We start from the raw sequence: 26111 nt of genomic DNA on the forward strand, positions 1-26111 counted from the left end.
CCATGTCTTACAAACTAGGATGATTGAGTGTTAGTAGACAAAGCCTTACCGTTTCTACTGTGGGCAATTGCAGAGTAACTATTGGCCAAACATTCTAGAGGTGATCTTCAAGAGTTTGTGAAATTTGAGCTTCTTTTTAGTATTTAAGCAGTAAACGGTAGAAAGATGGAAGGAGTGGAATTCATCTAAATCATCTACACAAACATTTTTATTTTTAAATATACATATAGACATACAGTAGCTTGTTATATTTTACTTAAGACAGTTGAGTCTACAGTCTCCTTAATTAACTCATTTAATTTTCATTTGATATTATTTTTCTAGATTGATTCCCTTACAGGTCTTGGAGTGGTTAAAGTAGAATGTGGATCACAATTTTCTGTGGCCCTTACCAAATCTGGAGCTGTGTATACATGGTGAGTGTTCTGTATTTGTTATTTTGACAGCGTTAGATGTCACCTTGTCTGTAACAGATATCAGTGTTACACATCTTTCACTGTTTTGATCTTCTCTTTCAAAAATTTGGGTTCTTGAGTCTTGATTAGTAATAAAATCTCCCACTCTGGGGAACATTTTCTAGTGCCATGAATGAAAAATCCAAGTATTTTTTCTTGGCAACCTAAGCACTGGGCTGTCATTCCAGACACTAACCACTGCAAGAATTTCCAAGGAGGTCAGTAGGATAAGCATGAAGTGTCATGCTGGGCAGAAAGTGATAACATAAATGACATTCTCATGTATTATCAAAACTGTGTCTAGCTTGTGGCTGTAGTCTGAGAATTTGATTTTAGAAATTATTGTTTTAATCTTCTTTACACCATTCCAAATGTTGTAGTTTAAACTGCTGGACTGAAATGTTTAAAAAGACATAGCAAACTACCTTTCCAACTTCCCTCAGCTACCTTGTTTGTATAACAATTAGGTATCCTTAAACTATATGAAGTTCCTGTCTCTGAGATCAGAAAACACACTGTTTTTACAGATAAATGCTTCTAATACTTGATTCCTTTAAGAGTTAAAAATAAAGACCACCCACCCTCTGGAAAAGTGATAAAAGGAACTACCCAGATTAAGTAGGAACATTGTGTTGGAGCTGTAAGAATCTGTACTGAGTCAGCAGCATCACATCTATACAAAGTGGAGATGATTCACGTTGAATGTTTGGAGAATATTTTGGTATTGGACTTAATAAGTACATCTACAGGTCAAATGTCAGATGTAGCCTGTCATTACTTTTTTTTCACAGTTAAAACTCAGTTTTTAAATGTTTACTTCTCCTGTGCAGGGGCAAGGGAGATTACCATCGCTTAGGCCATGGATCTGATGACCATGTTAGAAGACCACGACAAGTGCAGGGACTGCAAGGAAAGAAAGTCATTGCAATTGCTACGGGGTCTTTGCACTGTGTTTGCTGCACTGAAGATGGTATAAAAATCAAATAATTTACTCAGTTCTTAGCACTGAATTTGAAAAAATTTAAACTTTATCTTTTGGTCAACTGTTGGTATGTTGTCCTTGCTAAAAATGCTGGTTCTGTGTGCATGGACATATTTTGTATTTGCAGATGTTGGGTATTTCTTGAGCAGCAAGCATGACATTAAAGAGATCACATAAAACTAATGAAAAACTAATTCATAAATTAATGAAAATTAAAGTGCATAAGCACTGATAAAAGAAAAATATAGAGTTCTAAAGGTGATTACAGAATGGTCAAGCAGTATCATTGAATGGACTTGGCCTTTTATTTTTTTTTTTTTTCAGGGTCTTGTGAGTTTGTTCAAGTGTTTAACTTACTAAATGAAGCACTGCACAAACAGTGTTGCTTCTTGCAATATTGCAGGTTGAGGTAGTGAATGTTCTTTGTAGCAGATTCACTCCCACGATTAACAACTCTGCACAATAACTGAGTGTTTTATAGCTGCTAGTGAAATATCCAAGCCAAAAATGAATGTGAGCAATGAATATGGCTGCAGAAAATAAATGCTCAGGAATGAGGTTGTTTCTTGTAAAGTGTTTCCCAATTATCTCACAATAGCAAGCACCTATTTTAGTATCTTGCCTAGTAATGGAGCTTATTATAGGATTTTTGTCTTACACAAAACATTAAGCTTTTAAAATTTTTTTTTTCATCTAGGTTTTGCTTTTGCTATGAAACTGTCAAATACAGGCTGTTCCTGATGTTCTGTTCCAGAGTATGGTGCTCTACCATCTCCTCCTGTTCTGGGGCAGAACCTTTCAGTTATACAAATTATGAGGAAAGAAATGCATCTTAAGCAGCTGCTCTGTAGAGACTGTGGACTACCTGACTGTGTCAATCAAAATTTATCTGCACTAGATAGTGGATTTCAGGATGGCCATCAGTTACAGAAATCTTGTTTACAGCCCAAGGCCTTATCTGGTTAAATAATTGATAAAAGGTTGTATATTAGCCTTGGAATAATAAATTATTTTTATTGGTTTAGGGGAAGTGTATACATGGGGAGATAATGATGAAGGGCAGCTTGGAGATGGAACAACTAATGCCATCCAAAGACCACGCCTGGTTGCAGCACTTCAGGGGAAAAAGATCAACAGAGTAGCCTGTGGCTCAGCACATACTTTGGCTTGGTCAACCAGTAAACCTGCTAATGCTGGCAAGCTGCCTACACAGGTAATGTTTTTGGCTTATTGAATTCAGATTTTAAACATACTTAGTGTGCTTATTGCTGACCTTTCAGTAGATGTATCTCCTTTCCAAATCCTTGTATAAGCTCAATGTGCTTTAGTGTGACTTCAAGTTTGAGCCAGTTACTTTGTTTTACTTCTGTATTTCCAAAGGATTCTATTTTTTCTGAGCTGAAAAAGCCTCTTCATTCAGTTTTTAATCCAAACATGGAACAGTAACTCAGTTTGAAAATTGGCAGGAGTTTAGTTCTGCCTTGCAGCTATGAAAATGTTATGCCTTCCAGGGGAGTTCTTCGTTGCTTGCTTTATATTGAGAAGACTTGTTTTTTGAATATTCTGTATTTCAGCCGTGCCTGGAAGTACTGATGACAGGATGTAAAATGTATTTGTGTATGGATAAATTGTAAGATATGGAACAGCATTTGTATTCTAGCCATCATTTAATACTTGGTTCAGTTTAGATCGATACTATTAGTATCTTTTATAAACAAGTGAACTCCATGTATGAAGTTTTGGCAGTGTGAATAAACAAATACCTGAATTTCTAATACAAGTTTATCTACAAATCTAAAGATTGTTGTTCTATTGAATACAATAAAGTGTATAATAATAATAATTTACATTTGGATATCATTGCCTTATCATAGGTTCCTATGGAGTACAATCATCTGCAGGAAATTCCCATCATTTCATTAAGAAACAGGCTTCTGCTCCTGCATCACATTTCAGAACTCTTCTGTCCTTGCATTCCAATGTTTGATCTTGAAGGAAGACTTGATGAGACTGGTCAAGGACCCTCAGTTGGGTTTGACACATTACGGGGAATACTGATATCGCAGGGAAAGGTATTGTATCAATCTCTTTCTAAGGGAGAGATTTGTAACCATAACAGAGAAGTGCTGTTTAAACTGTTTCTGAAGAAAAAAGAGCTGTATATCTCAATTTGTTCTGTAAGTTGTGTATCAGATATTTGCAATCTGATGATACAAACTTCTTTCTTTGTGTTCTTTCTACAGTGCTTTTCCCAGTTCTTCATCATAGTGCTTTTGTGTGTTGATCTTGAAAATAACTTTATGCTGTAAATCTTCAGTTTGTAGTATAGCTGAATTCTTCTAGAGTATTAAGTGGGTAATATCCTGGGAAAAATTGTAAGATAGCAGACAATGATCAATTCATACCTGTTTGTATTTCAGTTATCAAGTTCAGGTTATATACTAGTCAATCCAAAACTCTGTGCAGATACAAACTTGTTTTAGACTGATCTAAAAGGGAAAATAGAATACCTAGGAGTTCAGTCTCAAGTGGTAGTAAAAGGGTATTTTAGTAGTTAAGTCAGTAATGAGAAAACGTAGATAACTGTAATGCTTTAAAGCTTCAACACTTATTCAAAACTTCAGATATGAGAAGCCATAAAAACATGGTTTGCCTTCAGTATAATCATCAGGTTTGCGTCTGTATTTTTTCACTGTAAGTAATTTGTCTAACTGAAAAAGAAAATATTATACAAAGAGACAGAATCTGCTGGGAGATGTCTTTGAAAAGAGAATTGATTAAGTTTCCCCCTGCAGTGCTGTTCTGTGTCCTTAAATAAGACACATGGCCTGTAACTGGACAGCTTCGTATCTGTTGTCTCAGGGTCTCTTTCTCTAGACTCCAGTGAGATTGTGTAGTATTGATTGTCATTCTCTGTGTTAATTATTCTCTATATACTTACATTTTTCTGGTATAAAATAATTTATACTTGTACTCAGCAATACATTTGTTGCTTAATAATTGTATCTGGGTGTAGTGCAACCTTTCCAGGCCATGGTTTTAAGTGATACAGATGGGATTTCTTTGCTTTTTTAGTAGCCTACTGTTTTAGGCATGAAACAGATTAGCAGAAATAACACGATCATTAACTTACATCTTGCACCTTCATATTCTGCTGCTTTTTTATTTCCTGGGTTGAACTACATGTTAATCTGCAAAATATGTGCAGGGTTCTTACTTGATTTCAGTTTTGCTATTATCTGTTGGTTTTTTTTTTTTTAGGAGGCAGCTTTCAGAAAAGTTGTGCAAGCTACCATGGTGAGAGACCGTCAACATGGGCCAGTCGTGGAGCTCAACAGGATACAGGTATCTCCAGCTGAAGTTCTGATTCACTCTCTGTGGGTTTAGCCCACAGTGCTATGTTGGTCAAAGCCCTTTCTTTGTTTCAGCTGTTTGGTACCTGAATGCTGAAGAGTTGAATTTTTATCAGACAATCGAGCAATAAAGAAGTGACTGCAGTTTTAGGGCTGCTTCTATTCTTTTCAGTATGTTTTTATCCATACTGCAGTTATTTGGGGAGAGGGTGACACTTGTTGAAATGTTAAGTGAATGATTTAGACTCTTAAGGAGCAAAGTATGTCCTGCTTGATAAAGGACTGCCTTTTCAGAACTCATTACATTACATAGTCTAAGAGAGTTGTGATTCTGATGCTTTTCTTACCTTTCCAAATGCTCAGCTGAATGAAGGGTAAAAATAGAGAAAAAAAAAATGGAGGGTAAGGGAAAAAAAAAGGCAAGGAAAGAAAGCTGTTGAATATAATTAAAATTCAGGATGATAAACTCTTGTCCTTTGGTGGTCATCACATGTAGTCATATTGATTGCAAAAGTCTTTGATACAAAAAGGCTTTTTTCTTTATCATTGATGTTAGAAAATGTAATGTTGTGCCTAAGGCCAGATATGCCTTTTTTCCATAGATACTTCTGTAACACAGAATAGTAAAATACTGTTTTCATTTAAATGGACTGCAGCCTTATCTTAGAGTCTGCGTGCATTTCTTTCCTGTTGTGGTGGGTTCTTTTTCCGTTTTCTTTTTTTTTTTTTCCTTTAATATACAAACCCATTACCATTTGTGAGGTTAGACTGGAGAAAATGTGAAAATTTAAACTTGTTTTTTTCTGTTAGTGAACAGAAATACATCCTGTTTTGGCTGGACCCTGTTTCTATTACTTTACAATTTTCTGTGGATACGTTAAATTTCTTCTGCTAATGTTCTGTGACTGTTGTTCTAGTTTATAAGAATCTTAGAATTGCTAAGTCTTTTCTTATTGAGTCCAACTGTATGATTTGGGAAGCTGAAGAGAGTACCAGAGATGTTCTAAATTACTTTGTAAGTGTGTGAATTCAGAAAGTCCAATAAATATTACTGGTATTTTAAGCAGGAAACTCGTGATGAATAGGTTTTGGGATAGTTTCCTAGTATCCTCCTTCATCAATTGAGACAGGCTTTCCCTTGTATTTCAGTTTATTATTTAAATCTGTCTTGACCCCTAGAAAAGTATTGGCAGCTTTCCTCCTTCATAACTTCTAGGTGAAATAAAATATTGCTGTAACTAACTCTGTCAGTTTAGCCAAGTGAAGACTAAAAAAGGTCATGTTCATAATATGCCCTGATTACACAGTACCAAATACGGCTTACAATTTCTTGAATTAGCTTTTGCTCACAATGAAAATGTGGATTCTGAAACTGTTTGATCCTTTAATTGAAGGGTCAAGGCTGCTTTATGTAGTCTCAGAAAAGCTAAATGTCAGTGTTAAATCTTCTTTGCAGTTGTAAGTTAAAGTGCAGCTGCGCTTTAAGACCCCTTGGCTTTCAGAAGACTCTTCTTGCAGTTTATAGATTATATGATGCAGTCAGTTCACTTCATCTTCCTTGATGTAAAAAAACAGATGAGTTTTTAATTTAAACTTGTTTTCCAGGTATTGACTTGTCTTTTACAATACTCCCCCAGCATCCCTTGCTGTTAGTGCTTTCTTTGGAAGCAGCAGAACTGAACATAACAGCAGTGTAAACCCAAGCAAAGCAGCACTCCTTTCTCCTGGGGTCCAGTGTTACAGGGACCAGATTCCTTTAGGGTGGATGACATTCACCTTACATACTTCTTGGCCCTGGGTCTTTTCTGTTGGAGCCTTGTAATGGTGAGACATGGTGGTTTTCTGTAGTTTTTCTGCTCAGGGTATGTGAGAAAGAATGTGGTGGCTGTACTGTAACTCAACTATGTGTTACCCTGTTGTTTCTATGAAATGGATGTAGATATTTTATGATTTGAGCCGGTAGCAAGCTTGGATGCACAGAAGCAGTATGGGGTGCTGTTGGAGGACTGCATAGGGCAGAAGAAACCAAATTTCATGCAGGTTTATCCATACTACATTTTGGGAATAGCCATGGAGTAAAATGTTTCAAAACAGCACCTGGGCCCTGTTCTAGAAAGGTGTAATATAAATGGTCAGAAACTGAGCCAGAAGTGAACTAACAGTTAAATGACTAGACAGGGTTGCAGTGCTCAGGTTTACTTACAGACCCTCTTACTTGCAGATCAGATTTTCTAGTGCTTAAGTTGTGGTGTAGTTCATGCAGTGTCAAATGGACAGTGTGTTTTGACCTCTAAGCAGATACTTTCATAATGCTGTGTTAAAACACATCTTTGCCCAGCAGTGGAAAGGAATTTTTTCCTTCTCAAAAGGATGCAGAATTCAGTTGGTAAGGAGAATTTCTACTTGCATGAATGTAATATGGCAAAGAATCTCCTGGTGTAATGTTCTTTACTCTGAAGGAAGGAATGTGATGTGTATGGATATATTAACTTCTAGTTTCTTCCTCCTTACAAGGACTTCTTATGCAATGTGGATTATAGGAATCTCACTAACGGGATAAGTAAAAATGGTCTGATCATAAAGTAGGCACAGCATATGAATGAATTAATGATTTGTTCTTTTTGAGTGTCATTTCAAATTAAAATAACATCCCTCCTTCCTGGTTATTGTCTTCTCCCTTATCAAATGTACTTCTAAAGAACATTCATTTCATGACAGCCTTCATTTTCCTACACTGATCAGGCTAAGGTTTTTTTTGTCTGCTTGTGTAGAATAGTCTTTTCTCTACTCTTCATGTTTTTATAATCTTACTTATTCTGTAGCATTTAAGTATGAGCATAGAAAACTGAAACTCAGGGTACAAGTGAGAACAATGTGCTTTTAGAATTATTACAGTGATACTTCTGTATATATTCTGGTGATTTTGTGACATATTTGAATTGTGTTTCCTTCATAGATCTGTCTTAACATATATTCCTCTTTCTTAGCTGGTTCCAACTCAGAAGCTGTCATCTTTTTGTAAACCTTTTTTGTTAGTGTCTGAGTGCATGGCTTTGTGTACTAGATTTCTCCCAGCTTTTTGGGAGAGAATTATTCTGGGTTGAAGAGAATCTCCTAGGATGACCAGTATTTTTCAAGGTGCTTAAGACTAATAAAAAGTTTCTCAATTTAAAACTTTTTAGGCATACAAATTTCACAGAAATCCATTGAATTAAAACTAGCTTGTGTTGATAGAGAGCATCTTACACATGAGGAGGATCTGGGTTTATCAGCCTTTCTCTGAAACCTGAAAGAAATCTGGTGGTTGTTTCTTCCAGAGCCATCACAAATAATCAGCATGAGAACAACTGGATTTTGAGATGCACTGCAGCTTGTAGTGTGACTAAATATAGTGGGATAAGTTTGAGCTATTTCTGAATGAATGGTCTCACAGATACTGATGGTCTGTGTGCATGTAGAAGTCCATTTGCAGTCAGGACAGGTTGAGAAGATAAATTGAAGAACAACAAGCAGTGAAAAAAAAAGCCTTGTGTTTCTTGAGCTCTCTGTTCACTTTCCATTTCTTTCCTCTCTATACTGGTGAAATACCTTTTCTATTCTTACCCTATTTGTGTGCATCTCTTGCAGCCAAATCCATGGGAATTTACTTTCATGCCAATCTTAGGGATCTCCATAAAATATTAAAATACACTTTTTCTGTAGGTGCCTAAGAAAACATTATTTGTGTATCTATATATAGATGTATTGTGGTAGTATTTACTCTCCTTTAGAGGCTCCTAGTAAGTATCATAGATGCATATTTAGTCATTACTGTTAATGGATATAATAACACATTCAGTTTTCTGGCCACCAACACAGACTCTAAGCTGTCTCATGTGTGAAAAACTTACCCAGATTTGTCAGTTGAATCTATGAGTGGAGATAGGATGAATTAACTAAATGGTCTGAAATCATAAAAACCTAATTAGTCAAGTCATGAGCTGTTTCTTTAGAAACAAGAGATGTCTTTATCATCAGACTTCATCTTTGCTATCCCTCTGTCTTTTTCCATTTTCCTTTAAAGCTGAACAGATATAGTGCTGATTAATGACAGATGAACAAAGAACGCTTGGAAATTGAAGATAAGGTGTTGGTGGCTGGGGGAACTGAAAATTCCTAATTTATCTGCACGGTGATGCCAGTTGAAATATATCTTACAGTGACTTTTATAATGTGCTTCCTCAATAGGTAAAACGTTCCAGGAGTAAAGGAGGGCTGGCTGGACCTGATGGTACAAAGTCAGTCTTTGGACAGATGTGTGCTAAAATGAGCTCCTTTAGCCCTGATAGCCTTCTGCTTCCTCATCGTGTTTGGAAAGTCAAGTTTGTTGGTAAGAAGATTCTCAGCACTCCATCCCTTCCTACTTTGCACTTAACTTTACAGTTTTCTTGGGATTTACTCTTCTGGAAAAACTGATGGAAGGAAGAAAGAGAACCAGAAAAACAGTGTATGTGTGTGGGCAGAGGAAGGTGCTTAAAATGCTGGGAAGTAAAAAAACCTTTCAAAATAATTTTATAAAACCCCTCAAGATTAATGGAAGTGTGTCTGTAATTCTCTTCAGGTTCTTGGGCAGCTCTTCTGCTTACAACAAACGTTCTGCAAAACATAAACTGAATTTTTCAGCTGTCTGAATTGGCAAATAATCCTGGCTAGCTAGTTTTACTGGTTAGGGTAGTTCTTACAACTCACCCATCACTGTGACCTTTTTAATAAAAAATATTTTAGATTGAAGAGCCATTCTATCTATTGTGTAAGGGCTAAATAAAACATAACTACTTTAAAATGCTACTCATGAAAAAGCAATACTATTCCTTTTCTATTTCTGTTGTATTTTATTGTGATTAGCATGTGGCGCAAAATATTTTTTACACTCTGTTAAAATAGTATTTTTGGCATTGTGATATGTCAGATAATCTAAATGATACGTTTTGCAGTGTACTGGAAGCATCCAAATGCAGAGCCAGACTTCTGGGTTTTGATGTGAAGGGATACAACAGTGTAGCTTTTAGTAAGCTTTTGTTTATACAATTATCCCCAGAGAGGAAACAGAGTTGGTTTCAATACTTCAGTTATTTTTGAATAAATATTTAATTTTGAGCCTTTTTTTCTTCTCCAAGGTGAATCTGTGGATGATTGTGGTGGAGGTTATAGTGAATCAATAGCAGAAATGTGTGAAGAACTTCAGAATGGGCTGACCCCTCTGTTAATTGTGACTCCAAATGGAAGAGATGAATCTGGAGCAAACAGAGATTGTTTCCTATTAAATCCTGCTGCCAAGTCGCTCCTGCACATGAACATGTTTCGCTTTCTTGGTAATTTCTTAGCAACTTTGTGGCATTCTGTGTGCTTTAAGTGTAGTCAGAATATTGGGAATCTAACAAAAGCAATGGACTGTGTTTAAACTTACAGGTGTACTTCTGGGCATTGCTATCCGGACTGGCAGCCCTCTGAGCCTCAACCTGGCTGAGCCAGTGTGGAAACAGCTTGCAGGAATGAACCTAACAATTGCTGATCTCAGTGAGGTGAGAAGGAAGTTCCTGAGTAGGATATAACTTAGAGAAGACAAGCAGACTCTGGCATGAATTTCTCAAGTGAATGGTTTCCGCAGTTTTTATGTCCTTGTATTTTGATTGGCCTTTTATATTTTGAGCCACTATACAGGGATGATTTGTACTGACTATTAAAACTGTAAATTTAAGTGGTTCAAGAGTAGTTAAATAATCTATTTGGATTCTAGAGCATTCTCAGTCTTTTGGTTCAATTCCTACTTCCCAGTAGACCTTTCTGCGGCTGTTACTGTCTGTTGTACCCAGGTGCAATACCTGATTTGTGGGCACAGGACTGCACTGTTTTGAAGTAAAAGAAAGTGAGTTCAATCTCACTTCCTAGTTACTAGTTTGTCCTCACACACTGAATTTCACAAGCTTTCAGTTTCTGTTTACTGAGCTCAGTAAATGTGGAATAAGACTTAGGTCTTCTTTATGAAGAAAAGTTCCTTCTCAAATACTCTTTTGCAGAAATCTACTTCCTATAAAAGCATTGAGTCTTTTACTTGTCATTGAGGGGATTCCTTTTGTACCAAATCCAGTGCTGGTAGGGATGATTATGTTTTTAAGCTTTAAATACATTTCCTTATATGATACAGTTTCTTGGCAAATGCCCTCCAAAAAGATTGACATCTAGAATATGTGCACTCTCCCACATCCAGCATAATGAAGCTTTATGTAAAGTTCTAGGCCATTTTATGGCTTTGAATTCAAGTTAGATGAATTGTGGTCAGACATTGGTCAGAGCTTTTGGTGGGTGACACATGATGCACTGCTTTTGGTATGCAAGAGATGCTGTTATATAGTGCTAGTAAACTGGCTTTAACTCGGGTTTCTCACTTTCAAAGGTTGATAAAGATTTTATTCCTGGGCTTATGTACATTCGAGACAATGAAGCTACTTCAGAAGAATTTGAAGCTATGAGCCTTCCATTCACTGTGCCTAATGCAAGTGGTCAAGATATTCAGTTGAGTTCCAAGTACACCCATATTACACTGGATAACAGAGCAGAATATGTGAGACTGGCAATAAACTACAGGTTAGTTGAATAAATAATTAAAATTACTGATGAATATGCATTTTATTTAAAAAAAATAAATATCAGCTTTTAAACAAAATGCTACTTTACCCTGTTATATACAAGCATATTAATATTTTCATGTGATTACAGTGTTGATTTTCTGATTTCACTTATTGTGTCCAAGGAGAAGAATCTTAAACTTAATTTTTTGGAAGCAAAATAAATGAGCAGGTGTACCTCTAGATTTGTCCTGACTAAGCAGTTTTGGCGGCCAGTTTTAATGGTGGAGTAATGTCCCAGGCATCAAATTCTTCCTGTGGGCTAAAGTAATAGGCTTGATCAGTAAACTCTTTGTGGAGAGAGCTTAGATCTAGTACTGCTGCATTCATACCTTTTCATATCATCAACTGCACTCAAGGGCAGGATCAGCTGAATTCTTACTCTGAGTTGGAATGTACAAACCAAAATGTTCATTCCTTGGGTAGGACACTGATGCACACCCCTGGGTGCCACAAGCTGAGCACCCCACAGAAATCAGTGGGAAATAACTGTTCAGTGTTTGAGAAGCCTGGTTGCTTTGGTTGCTTACGTGGCCAGGTAGCTGATCTAGATGTGAGCATCTCAGAAACAATCATAAGCATCTTGTCTCTGAAGCAGTGGGCCTAGTGCCTACTGAAATATGTAAATTTAGGTAATTTGGATAAGAAACTGATTCAGGCTTGTTTTATTCAATCCATCATATTCCTCTTCTTAAGAGAGTGCTTGAGCAAGATCGTATCATTGCAGTCTTACATACTTGCTTATTAGTTCACAGTTACAGTGTCTGCTAGCAATTATGAATTACAGTCTTAGTTTTTCTTTTTTTTTCCCCACTGTAAGTGGTTATGAACCAATACTTAGACCAGTTTCTGACAGAAGAGAGAGAGGTTTCATTTGGAGCTGATATTCCTTTGAAGAAATGTCTTTGCTCTCTTGCCAGTTCTGGCTGTCCTCAGAGGACCCGAGCATTTCTAAAGTATTTTACAGTTAAAAGCCCTTGTGGAGAAACATTTAAAGGTTAAGAATCAAGTTTTTTAACTTTATGAAGCCCTTGAGAGGGAAAACTAGCACCTGAATAGAATCCATGTTGAAGAGTGGATGCAAAAGACCAAACTTGTCCCGACATCTTTGTTTATTTTGATGATGACTTGCCTGAGGACAGCACTTGTAAGAGATGTCTCTGCTCTGGAGGGCTCTGTAAAACATCTCAGAAATTATTTGACAGGGAAAAACATAAGCCAAACACAAATCACAAATCATGTCTGGCATCAGAAGTAGCAAAATGTTACTTATCTGTGCCTGTCTTGAAATAAAAAAACCTACTGTCCCCTCAGACATCCTATTTTAGTTCAGACCCTTTTTTGTTTTTATGCCATAACGTCTGTCTAGTGCTGAGAATGTTTGAAGTTAGAGTTTCAAGATACAGCCACTCTTTTTCCAAAAGCATATTGTTCCAAATGGGATATTGTTTTGTTTTTGCCAAGCACAGCACATGAATAATACTGGAAATAAAATATCTAAAATATTGGGAGGTATTTCCTCCATACTGAGCTTGCTGTGCAATAGGAATTGGTGTAGTAAATCAAGTATCTTGTAAAAAATGTTAAGGTTCTTTGGTACATAGCTGGACATTTGAGGAGAATGGTTTAAGTTGCTTTGATAACACAGGAAAGTAATTGCTATAAATGATTTCTAGAAATGACATTCACAGAAACTCTGAAAATGTTTTTTTACAGGCTTCATGAATTTGATGAGCAAGTTGCAGCAGTTCGTGAGGGGATGGCCCGTGTTGTTCCAGTTCCTCTACTTTCACTCTTTACAGGATATGAACTGGAAACTATGGTATCAATTTCTGCTTTGTTACTTCTGTCAGATTAACTTGGAGTGAGATTATTCATTCATTTGCTTTACTAATACAAAATTATATGCTCTTTACAATGATTGCTGTGTGGTTGAAAACATCAGTTCCAGGGAAGACCAGAAAATGTTTAATTGCCCTCTTGGTGCTAGTAAAATTACTTTGACGTAGTTGAGCAGTGACATAATAATTCATTATAATTATTTCAGGAAGAAACAAAGAAGCAAAACCATAAAAACCTCACAAGCCAGGGATCTCATTCCAGTGATCTAGAAAGTAAATTGGAGATCCTTGTCCTAAATTCAGGAGTATGAAAAAAGTTCATTACTGTTGCCTGATGTGAAGATGTATATTTGGTATTTTTCTACTAGGAGACTATGCATGGCATCTCAAACATCTGAATGCTCAATCTGTCAGTGTAAAAGCTGATTAAATATTTTAAAGGAAGGGAGGGAACAAATGAGCTGTAATTGACTTGATCAGACTTGTGTAGCCTGTAACTGTATTTTATTTTTCAGGTGTGTGGAAGCCCAGATATCCCACTTCATCTCCTGAAATCTGTAGCAACTTACAAAGGCATTGAACCAACTGCTTCCTTGATCCAGTGGTTCTGGGAAGTGATGGAGTCCTTCTCCAACACGGAGCGATCTCTCTTCCTGCGTTTTGTGTGGGGCAGAACAAGGCTGCCCAGGACTATTGCAGACTTTAGGGGGAGGGACTTTGTTATTCAGGTAATTCAGGTGGTGGTGTTGTGTGGGATGGGGAAGTTAAAGAGCTGGTAGTGGAGAAGTAGCAGCATGACATAACCCAGGCCTGATTTCATTAAACTGTTCTGCAGCTTTACATTGTAGATTCAACAGTGCAACAGTTGAATAATCTCTGTGACAGTTATATAATGTATAGAACTATTTCTTCTCTCTTGACTTGGACAAGTGGATATTCCTTTAATTTCCCAGCCATTTGTTTTTGTGAATTTTGATAGTTTTCCACTGTCAGGCAACTGGTTTTGCTGGCATTTATTTAGCATTTCATTCAGTTCAGTTAATAATTTCAGCTAAATTAAAACCACACAATCTTCAAATCATTTTTTGGTACTGTCTGAAGTAATAGTGTCTTTTTTGGACTGCTCCCAACCACATATTCATAATCAAAGCAGCTCATAAATGTCTGGTTTTACTTATTGATTTAGTGGAGAGAAAATGAGTTTGGCCTCTTCATGGTTCTTTTAAGACGCTTCAGCATCAGAATCAAAAGTATAACAAGGTGCTAAAAAAAAAATCACAGTTACTATTTCGATACTTATTTGTGTTTTGGACAGTGAACAAAAATAAAAAATATAGTGCTATTTTTTTTCTTTTTTTTGTTACCAGGTATTGGATAAATACAACCCTCCAGACCACTTCCTTCCTGAGTCATACACATGCTTCTTTCTCCTGAAGCTGCCCAGGTATTCCTGTAAGCAGGTCCTAGAGGAGAAGCTGAAGTATGCCATCCACTTCTGCAAGTCCATAGACACCGATGACTACGCCCGCATAGCGCTGACGGGAGAGCCCGCGGCCGATGACAGCAGTGACGACTCTGATAATGAAGATGCAGATTCTTTTGCTTCAGATTCTACACAGGACTACTTAACAGGCCATTGAAAAGTAATTTAAGGAATAGTTGTTAAAAGCACTGAGGCAAAATGCCAAAATGACAATGAAGCCAAGGACAGTTTAGGTTTCAGAATAGAGACTGTACAGTCAGAGGTATGGTAATCTTCTGAACATGGGGAAAGTGTGTTTGCTACTCACAGTAGGACTTAAGGATTACAGCTTAATCCATCAGCTTAAAATAAATGGCACAGTATATGGGCATTTAACATTTATTTTAAGAGCTGAAAATGGCCCCCCATAATGCTGCACTACATTTAGAACCTTTGTGTTTACTGAAGTGTTGTAAATGTTTATATAAATATGGTAGTGCAGCATCCAAAAGGCAGTGAAACCTTTAAATTGTGGGTGCAATAGGTTTTTTCATATTAAGTGTTGTGTTCTGTGCATCTTCTTGATTGTATATTGGAAATACTGTGCAACAACGGAATAGTATTATAAATATTTCAGTTAACTTTACTAGAAGTTTGTTAAAAGTTTTTGAACATTGAATAAACATTATTCCTTGAAATTCTTCTATAGATAATTAAAAATGGCCAATAGTTTCACTTCCACCCCTGGTTTGTATATTTTAGCTTATGCATTATTTATCTCAAATTTGATACCTTTCTGTGAACAGCATCATAATTCTTATCATGGAAAGTGTACTGTATATAATTGGTGCCATGTAAATGCAAAAGTTATAATTTCCCTCTAAATAAAAGTTCTGCCACATTAAGAACCAGGATCTGTTTTTTCATGGTAATGCAGCTTGGACATGGGATGAACATTGAAGCAGCTCTGCTAACAAATGTTTCTGCAATGTACAGCTTTTGACCAAACTGCTCCACTAATAGTAGGTGCATTTCTAGAGAGATTTTGTAAACTACAGTAAACTTGAGCAAGTCCAGATAACATGATAATTGTAGTGATTAGGTACCCCTTGTTTAGGCAGTTGTTCCCAAGGCCGCTGTTGTCAGTAATAGTGAATTTATTCTTGGACACTTGGGGAAAAAAATTTGAGGAAGTGTAAGGGAGAGGTGTCATGAAGTACCTGAACATGAGAAGAGTCTGATGATACTTGTGTAACATCGTATCGCTGGGAAAATTTGGTCACCTTACAAGGCCTGGTCATGACACTGGCACAGGACACATAGAGCATGACGCATTCCTGACCACACAGTTCATGCACTAGTTTTTCAAAATAGGACAGTAAGATTAATTGTGCCAAAGCACTAATATTTTACCTTGAAATCTGTTAGTGGCTGATGTCATACCACTGCTTCTGTAATTATTAGGATAGGTATATCCTAATAATGTGTGAGTATTCAACATTTTACAATTTAACATTTTACAATTATGAGTGGATTCTCTATTTTTTAATGTGTGCATTCGACTTCTGTTCCAACTAGATTAAATATTAACTGTGATAATGAACTAAGTTTTCATGAGACAGACTTGGTATTTCAGTATAGTGGTGAAATTCCTGGTACTCAGATGTCAGTGGTTTGAAATATGTTACCTTTAGAGTCCTCTCTTTAGTGCTAAAGATCTCTTGCAATAAAAGCCCCTTTCCTGATCTTCTGTCTCAGCAGAGATTCCAGAAGTCAGGCCTGCTTGGTCCTCCAAATTTTCTCTGTCTGCTGCTGAAAAATGCTCTTATCTTTTTGAGTCTTTAAGATGCAAAACTCAAAAATCTTAAAGAAGTCTCTTTTATCTTTGCTGCTGAATTTAATTTCTCCTGAGGGTAAGGAGTGAAGAAGTGGTACAGAAGTGCTCATGTGGTTGTCTGCTGCCCCTCGTCATGCTAACACCAGAGCCCTGTAGGCATCCAGCCCAATCAAAGAGATTCTGTAGTCAGCTTTTCAGGAGAGGGGATGAATGAGTCACGCCCAAATCTCAGTACAAGGTCTTTGACCAAGTTCAATTGCCATTCTTGAATTTCAAGCCCCATTTCTGAAGCATATGGACTACTGTAACATGGAGTTTATAACTTGCTTGTAGGAAAGAAAAACAATGTCAGGGTTTTCTATTCAAGGAAAGCATAAAGGAAGTATGCTTAAGGTAAGGAATCTGAATGCATTGTTGCACTAAACATTGCATTGTTGCGTACAGTTGCATTGAACTGTGAAAGTTTCTTAGGCCTCCTTCTTTGCTTTCCACCCACTGTGATGCTTGTGACCTGTGGCCTGACTTACAGCATTTCATAGATTATCAGGTTGGAAGGGGCCTCAAGAGTCATCCATTCCAACCTTTATTGGCTAAAGGACAATTTGGACAAGATGGTTCAGTATTCTGTCCAGCTGAATCTTGAAAGTGTCCATATTGGGGAGATCTACCACCTCCCTGGTAAGATTATTCTGTGAAAATGTTTTCTCTTCTGTCTAATAATAAACTCCTCAAGAATAATTTGTACCATTACCCTTTTCCTTTTCCATGTCACTCCTTGTAAAGAAGGAGTCTCTATCTTTGTAAGCACCCTTTACGTACTGAAACATGTTGATAAGGTCTCCCATAAAGCTTCCTTTCTGAAGGCTGAACAAACCCAGTTCTTACAGCCTTTCCTCACATGACAGGCCTTCTAATCCTCTGGTCCTCTTTGTGATCCTTCTCTGGATCCTCTGCAGCCTGTCCACATCTTTTTGCACAGTAGGAACCAAAACAGCACAGTATTCCACTTGTGTGGCCTCACAAGTGCCGAGTGGGATAAAGACTACTTTTATCAGTGCTGGTGATTCCATCTTGATGTAACCCAGTATCTGGTTGGGTTTCTTTGCTGCAGCAGCACACTGTTCATTCCTAATGAGTGGGGAATGTCCACCACTTGCCACACATCAGCCAAGCCAGTGAACGTGTTGTAAAAGGTGAGCAGGTTTGTCAAGCATGGTTTGTCCTTCATGAATCCCTGCTTGCTCTTCCCAGTCATGGGCTTCATCTGACTTGTGATAGCCCCCCAGGAGGATTTGTTCCATAATTTTCCCAGGGACTTCAGTAAGACTGATGAGCCTGTAACTTCCTGGATCATCCTTTAAGACCTTATTTTAGATGGGGGTCACATTAGCCTTCTTGCCGCCTCCTGGGATATCCCCAGATCTCCACGGTTCTCCAAGGCTGTGGAAAGTGCACCCAAAATGATGTCAGACAGCTCTCTTAAGCACTCTCAGATGGATAATGTCAGGGCCCATCAGTTTGTAAGGGTTGAGCTCCTACAACAGTTCACACACCAACTCCTTCTTCACTGATGGTGAGCCTATGTTTGCATCAACCTGGATTTTGGTTCCAAAGGCCAGAGGCCCAACAGTGCTGGTAAAGACCAAGGTGAAGAAAGTGTTGAGAACTTCTGCCTTTGAAGCATTGCTGGTGACTAATTCACCTTTCCTGTTGCACTGCAAGTCCAAGTTTTCCTTTTGTTTTTACTGGTTGCTTATGTACCTGAAGAAACCTTTTTTGTGGTTTTTTTTGCTTTTTTTTTTTTTTTTTTTTGCATCTCTGGCCAATTTCAATTCAAGCTGAGCTTTTGTTTTTCTAACTGCATCTCTGTGAGCCCTGGCAATGTCCTTGTAGTTCTCAGTGGGAATTCATCTCCTTTTCCTCTAGCCTAGACCCATCCAGTGTGATCCTACAGCCATGGGAGTTGTCGTACCATGTTCCTGTTATTCCTGTGACATCATAAATTCTGGGTGCAGAGCCCAAATTCCTTGTTTTTGTTCCCCAGGCTGCTTGCATTGATATACATATACTTGAAGTGGTTCGTCCTGAGGAACATTTGTGTCTGCTTGAGTCTGGAGCTAGATGATCTTTAACATCCCTTCCAACCCAAACCACTCTATGAGCCAGCAAAATTAAAGATTCACCTTTCCAGAGAATGTGGGAAAAAGCAAACCCTCCAGGCAGGGGTGCAGCAAGGAAAAGGAGAAGAAAACTCTGGCAGCCAACCCTGTGGCTTGTTTTCAGGGTGAGGCTAAGACAGAGCTGGTAGTTCATTTTGTCCTTAGCCATATTAAGCAAACTTACCCTGCACTCTGCTGCTGTTGGAGGTCTCTGAGTGTTTAATATCATTCTCAGATTGTAACTGCACTGCTCAGGCCAGCACTGAGTGTACCTCCCCAGCCCTGTGGGATGGCCCCAGGGAAAGGAAAGCATCCACGAACTTTTGATCTTTGCTCACGGTGTGCCGCTGGCAAGGACACAGCTGCACATCCCAGCCCTCTTGACTGTGCCTGGATGTAATCTGAAAGGCTCCACACAACAGGTCATGGGATGTGGTCAGGAAGGAATGCAGATAACAACAGTACCCTTTCAGCTCTGGGCTCTGAAAGGTGGCATTCAGTGCCTGCCTGACACTCCTCCTGCTCCTGGCCATAGCCCCTGGCCATGCAGCTGCTCCACAGGCCAAATGCTGCCCATCTTCACAGGCCAGGGAGCTGCTGGATATTTATACCTTGCTTCAGGGGCACAGGGCAGGACAGCAGTGTCCAGGTGACACAGGAAGGTCTACCTTCCTGTAGTAATGTAGTGGAAGGACCACTACATTACTCTCTGTAAAAGAAGATACAAGAGCACACGCCCTTTTGTGCACGAGCACATGCGTCAAAAGAAGCATGAGACTGTACTTATTTCACAAGGGGAGCTTCATGTCCAGAATTCATCCCTTGTCCTTTGGATTAATCATAAATCAGCTGAGGCAATTACAAAGATAAACCTTTATCTATGTGGATTTCTTACTTACATAGAGAAACAAATCCTGAATAGCTTCAAATTCTGCATCTCACTGCACCTATGCTGGTCTCCACATCTATTCCAGAGTAATCACATACACCCCCTCTCCACTTTTCCCTTCTGGACTGGTGTGGAATAAGGCAAGATAAATAATTACTCCAGGACTGTTACACTGGTGTCTATGCAGAGGCACATCTTAGTCCTGAATGGGGTTATGGAGCCATTATTTCTGTGTGTGAGGCAGAGCAGAGAATAATGTTTCTAGCAGAGGTGAAATTAATTTGCCTAAACTGAGAAGTTTTCTGAATTTTCCATAAAAGGAGTTACTTGACTGCCAAGATTTTTCAGTAAAGTTTAATAGTGGTTAACAAGGCTTTTCCCTCCCTTCAAAGTTACATATTCCTCTACCATTTTTTCCAAGTATGTGTATAATTAATAGTGATGTATTATGATAATTAATGATTCACACCTATTTTATATATGATTCTGCTAGGAAAGTCATAATGTTATTGTATATTACTTTACATGTCCCATTCTATTTTACAAAATCCATTGTGTCAGTTTTATCGAGCAGAAACATCTCTACTTCAGCTTTTGCCAAACTGGTGAGAAGAATTTTCTTTCTGGATTCTTTAAAGCAGAGGTGACTCCCATAAGCTCACCAGTAAGAACCTCTCACCATAAATTCTTGTCTCCACGTTGGACTTGGACAGAGGAGGTATATTTCACAAGACACTCACTTTCACCTCACTTGACAGTTTTTTGTTTCTGACCTTTGTAACTCCATTAGACCAAAAAGCCATACTGAAAGAAACACAGCTCTGCAACATCACCAGGGATTGATCTCCAAGGGACCTTGGCCAAGTTGGCATTTCTGAGCTGCACACACATGTTTATCTCTGAAGGGTGGATCTGACCACACAGGGTGCTGAGGACTGCTCAGTGCTGGCGATGCAAAGTCCATCTCAGAGGCAGGAAAGCATCATGTCACTTCACGGCATGGATAGCTCACTGGATGAAAGACCCTGTCATGCCAAAATTGTACCCCTATACAATATAGCCCCTTCTCAGAGCAGACTGTCATTCCCAAACTGGCTTTTCAGGCTAGTGGGTAACCCAGAGCAGATACTTTGCAACCCCTCCCAACCCAGCAGTACCATCATGATGATGTTATTAGGAACTGCTGTTTTCATCAGGCACAGACAAGTTTCTGAAAACTCCTGAAATTTCCACAAGACCAGCCATGTCACTAAATAAGTGCTCAGTGGTTTCAATTCACCTCTTTCCCAAAAGCAGCAGAAGTGAATCCAGGCTCTGATGGGTAGAGGTAGCACTGACTATTCCTGCAAATGCTACTTCTCAGAGTTGTTTTGAGACCCTAAAATAACTGAATCTCTCAGAAGTGCCACAGAACAGTTGTTTTACCATCTCCTGTGAGGCCTTAGCAGCAACTGGCCTCCTTATGGAGGCCTTACTACTCCATAAGGGATGAGAAGGTAATACTGCCTGGCAAGAATGAAGCCTTGGCTGAGTCAAAGAATTGCGTGTAGAGATAATTTTCATCAACGCATTCTATGTGATGAAACAGCTTTTCTGTACAAGACAGGAACTTTGATCTCTTGACTCCTGGTCCTGTGCCTTAACCACACAGGAAGCTTGAAAGTCTCCCACGGGCTTGTCCTCCCCTATACACGGGTATTTTATCAACACTGCAAACTGCCTGAGACCAAGCAAGATCATCTTGGAAACAACTACCAACCTGGTACTGATATCCTGCAGCACACAAGGCAGTATTTTTTTGTGGATTCCAGACTGAGAGGCAAAAACAGGACTGAAGCCAAAAGTAATTTCACTGCAGTTTGTCCTGTCTTCTTACATCTTCTTATTAAATCTTTTAGTAAGTCTCCCTCTGCCATGACTGCACTCTCTTTCCCATGTGTACACTCAGTCACAAGGGCTGTATGCCACCCGCCAGTGAGATCTGTGTGGGAAAGGTGGTGCTAACTGCTGGCACAAGTGGAACCTTGGCATCAGCTGCTGGAACAGTTTAGGGTCTTTAACTCCTTTGTTCCAAACGGAAAAATTCCAAAGGTGGTGCCCTACATGGGTAACTAGTCATAAGTACCACAGACCGAAGCCTGGTCGGTGTCTCTGCCAGGAGACAGCAGTCCCAGGATCACAGGAAGGAAGCTGTGTGATTTGAACTCCAAAGCTCACTTCTTTCCTGGTTCTGTCCTGCCAGTTTTCGCTCAGGCATCCCTGTCCTCTGAAAGATCATGGAGGGGGAGCAACTCACCCAATGCAGCCCAAATCTCACTACATATACCCACACAGGTATTTAATGCATTTCATTTCTTTCTCCTGTTATGTACAGCACTTCATAACCCACTGACTACTGCATTGCTCAGCTCAGAGAGCCTTTCTCCTATCAGCCTAATTTTGGACATCAAACCTGTTGTCCAGGATGTTGCTAGGTCAATGTGATGAAACTGATGAAAATCATGAGAAGAAGCAGAAGCAGGAAGGACATTTGCAGGAGTTTTGCTCAGAAAGTCTTTTCAGTTTAGGAGAAACCTTCGCATTTTGCCTGTAGTCTTACCTGTAAAATTTTGATATTACATTTTCTTGCTTTTTTTCTCCTATGTGTTGCTGCCAAACAGCATAACAAAGCTCAACTGACCACCAAACCACATTGGCACTTTTTGTCCCCACACACTGATGAAGTTTTCACAAGTAAACTAGAAAGTTTATACTCCTAGCTTAGACTTTATTTACTAGAAGTGGTGTACCACATCCTTATTATGGCTTATTGGCAGTAATAAGAACGTGCAAGTGCCCAGTAAAACTAAAGTTTCTTTTGACTTAACACTGACCATTCACAGAAGAGAATCCTATAGTATTTTACATTATATCCATGTTCTCCAAACAAATTTCTCAAAATGCTTCTGCTGAAAACTTTTTCATGCATGATGCTAGTGCTCTCTCAGTGGAGAGAGCTGACCAAAGATGAGCAGAGTCAGGAAAGAACTGAAACAATTCTACTCTGTCTTTTTGAGTAATCTTTGCCCAGTCGTAGTCGCTGACCGTCAGATGACTAAATGCAAAGAAGACTGCTGCCTTGCAGATATACCATTAGCATTCACATTTGAGATGGATGCTCAAATCAGCAGAATCTTTTCCAGGCATCAGGAGCTGCAATTCACAAATAGTTTCTGTGTCACATTCACAGTTGTGTTGCTCTGATGAAGTTTTTCACTTAAGACAAGGACATGACATATGACAGAATACTTTTTCCACCAATTCCACACCTTTCAACTCCAGCTGAGTAAAAGAACTGTGTTAGCATACTTTAGTTAACACCACAGTTTTTAATAAAAAGGTTTGCTGGGAGATTAGCCTTGAAAGGCAACATCTGCAAGAAACTCTACATCTGTACATTTTCTTTGATTTAAAAAGGGAAAATGTTTTATCAACGACACCTTTGGAATCCACTGCTTCTGCTTTTTCTAGAAGAGTATTGTGTGATTTACTTTTCCACATATGCTGATTAAGATGCTTGCAGGGGAGGCAAGTATATATCGGCCTGAAGACTTCGTTCACTAACATGTTAAGCAACATATACTATGATTATAAATGGGTCACATTCCCTAAACTCCCTGATGGGACTCAGTGACCTTCTGTCTTTATTCAAAGGTTGCTTAGCAGCCTTTAAATATAGCTTTGGAGGGTTGATTCATTTTCTTTCTCAAATTAGGAATTTGCACCCAAAAGCCCATTTAGAGCAAATCCTATTTTTTGACTACTTTAAACATTTTTTTTTCAAGAACAACAGCGGACTACTCAGAAATACTACAGCCTGTTAGGAGTGGTGGTATCCACCTGTCTAGAAAAGGCAAAGGATTCTCTGGCAGCAGGCTGGGGAGCTTGGTGAAGCTGGCTTTAGGCTGGAGGACTCGGGTGATACAGTCCAAAGTGGCAACACTCCCACCATCACAAACCATGGGGGAATAAGCCAAGTGTCTAAGCTGAAGGTCACCATCTGTGAACTCAGTGTCTATCCTCCACATTTTGGGAGTGGAGGCTTATTTGATAGAGCTGATACAGTCTGGAAAGTTTTTAATCTCATCCTGCAGTGGTGACCACAGCTGGCTGTGGTCAGGCTGTCTCCTAAACTGCTGACTGTACTGATCCTTCATCCCAGGGACTACAGTGGGAAGTTTAGACCTGTGACTTTCGCGAAGCCATGTAAAGTTTGCCAGAAGGCACCTTTCCCTATGGCAGGCTGGCATAATTTGTCTGTTTGAGGTGTCTGTGTGGTAAGGGGAGCGGCGCAGAGCAGGGGTGCAGCCGGGACCACGGGACAGAGGCCGGAGGAGTCACCCCTTCCCACTGGGGAGGCTGCCCTGCCAGCCCCTCCGCCCCCGCCTTGGGCTGGGCAGGCAGAGCTCCGGCCTGGAAAGTCCAGCAGGAATGCAAAAGCCCCTCTGTGTTGGTCTGAGCTCTGTAGTTTCACACAACAGCCATCCTATTTTCAGGAACTTACTCCCTACTGAGAAATGAGTCCATCCTTCACCTCTAGCTGGGACTTGTTCAGAATGCACGGGCTATAATCTTATCTATCTATCTATCTATCTATCTATCCATCTCAACTTCAAACCCAGAATTTTCTCCATAAAAACCTTGATACAGGTTTGGAACCCCCATTTTTGCTCTGAAAAGACAAACAACCAGAACCAACCCTGGTTTGCCGCACAGCTCTGGCTACTTCTGCAGAAACCAAGACCTGTAAGAACTTGGTGTTACAAAAGAGATCCGTTTGAGTCCAGACACCAGTTGGGTACTCTTTCACTCTACAGATTTACAGACTTAAAATCCTAAATCAAAGGAGCAGCATCACTGTTTTCTCTTACTAGTCTTTTCTAGATGTGATTTTATAATTACTAGTATTTTTTGCATCTTTTTGTTCCCATTGCTGATTCTTCTGCAAGTGCAAGGCCTGATGTTCCTTTCACTTAGGACATCAGCAGCAAGCACCACTTTGTCTAGTATGAATATAAAATGCTTCTTTACTTTTTCCCCTTAAATTTAGTATTAGAATTAGGGAAGAGAAAAACTTTTCCCTAGCAATATAAGGACATCTAACAACATTTTGTCCTCAGCTTTCGCAAGTCCGGTGTATTCCTGTAATAAATGAGAATATCACAAATGTTTATTATGAGTGTAATGAAGGCCACACTATTCCCCATGCCAATAACCTGCCACTAAACTGGAGTGTTTCTGCCAGCTCCATCATGTGTGACATCCTCTAACAAATTCTCTGGATTTCTGCCTGGCCTTCTGCTGTTATCATGGCTAACTTGGTGATGTAGCACCAGTCTTAATGGAAATGTAGGTAAATGGGGTGATGTCTGTTTAGTGAACTCTCACAGTACACAGAACAGTCTGCATCCCTTTGATGAGTGCCCTCTGGAAACCCTTCAATTAATATACAAATGAGTGATGTCTTACTTGCTCCTTACTGTGCTGTCTTCTGCATTTTACATGATCTGGAAAGAGCGACGCTTCACCTTTTTTTTATGTTTTTACAGCATCTACAGCCCTGTGGTCCTCATCCATGGCTGAAGCACCCAAGCAATGAAAACACAAATGAATTGTTATAAAGTTGAAGGTGAATAATTTATCTTAAAAAAGGGAGATTTTTTTTTATCAGAATAATCTTTGAAAGAAGAAGTTGTTTTACTTGTCTGCATAAAATTGGATGGGCGGACGCCTGTGCAATAATGTTTTAATGGAAATTATATTTTCTGTGATTAAAAAGATGTTTCTCATGCTGGAGATTTATTGCCCTGCTACGGCAGTCAGGGGGTAGTTGAACTGTGATAATGGGGATAGGTATAAATAGATTCACCTTCATGAAACATGAACAGCTACTTCTTGAGTTACAGGAATATTAATAACTTCCTATATCTTAAGCTATTGTCACCTGGGTGTTTGTAGACAACCAGATTAAAATGGAACTTGTGTTGCATCTGTTGCATGTACTCTACAGCCTATGGGAAAAAATAAAAAAGAAAGAAAAAAGTTTTGAAAAACACACTTTTGGATGATTAACTACCCCGGCACAAATGGCACACCAGCAGAAATTGCACAATGGTCCACCTTATTGCATTCTCTCACCAGACTCCTGTAGTAAGCTGCTCTCCCCCGAAGCCAGGGAGACAGGCCATGGATGTACATCCCTGATGCTCATCAAATGAGAACACTGGAGATAACCATTGATGACCTTATGGATAATCTTAAGGGAGCTGGAAGCGTTCATCTCATATTTAAATATTAGAAGGTCAAAAATGGTTACTCATCTTTCAGTAACAATTGCTTCTTTAGGAAGTCTCAGCTAGCAGAAACCATCATTGCTATTCAATAACATGCATCTATTCAAGGCAAAATGTCAATAGCATCATTCTCTTT

General features: G+C 39.0%; 1 protein-coding gene across 3 annotated transcripts in view; it reads left to right on the forward strand.

Annotated features, from left to right (window-relative positions):
* Positions 1-15666, forward strand: part of HERC2 (HECT and RLD domain containing E3 ubiquitin protein ligase 2) — a 102843-nt gene extending 87177 nt beyond the window's left edge. For all 3 annotated transcript variants that reach the window (XM_030234801.2, XM_030234802.2, XM_050981304.1), the window contains exons 82-93: positions 325-416; positions 1286-1425; positions 2463-2650; positions 3312-3509; positions 4699-4782; positions 9018-9159; positions 9947-10141; positions 10239-10351; positions 11224-11414; positions 13172-13277; positions 13812-14024; positions 14664-15666. In XM_030234801.2, coding sequence (XP_030090661.1) covers positions 325-416; positions 1286-1425; positions 2463-2650; positions 3312-3509; positions 4699-4782; positions 9018-9159; positions 9947-10141; positions 10239-10351; positions 11224-11414; positions 13172-13277; positions 13812-14024; positions 14664-14936 — 1935 coding nt within the window. In that variant the 3' untranslated portion in view covers positions 14937-15666. The remainder of the gene's footprint in view (positions 1-324; positions 417-1285; positions 1426-2462; positions 2651-3311; positions 3510-4698; positions 4783-9017; positions 9160-9946; positions 10142-10238; positions 10352-11223; positions 11415-13171; positions 13278-13811; positions 14025-14663) is intronic.
* The last annotated feature ends 10445 nt before the right edge of the window (positions 15667-26111 follow it).

Source organism: Serinus canaria, chromosome 1 (assembly GCF_022539315.1).
Source record: "Serinus canaria isolate serCan28SL12 chromosome 1, serCan2020, whole genome shotgun sequence".
NCBI lineage: Eukaryota > Metazoa > Chordata > Aves > Passeriformes > Fringillidae > Serinus > Serinus canaria.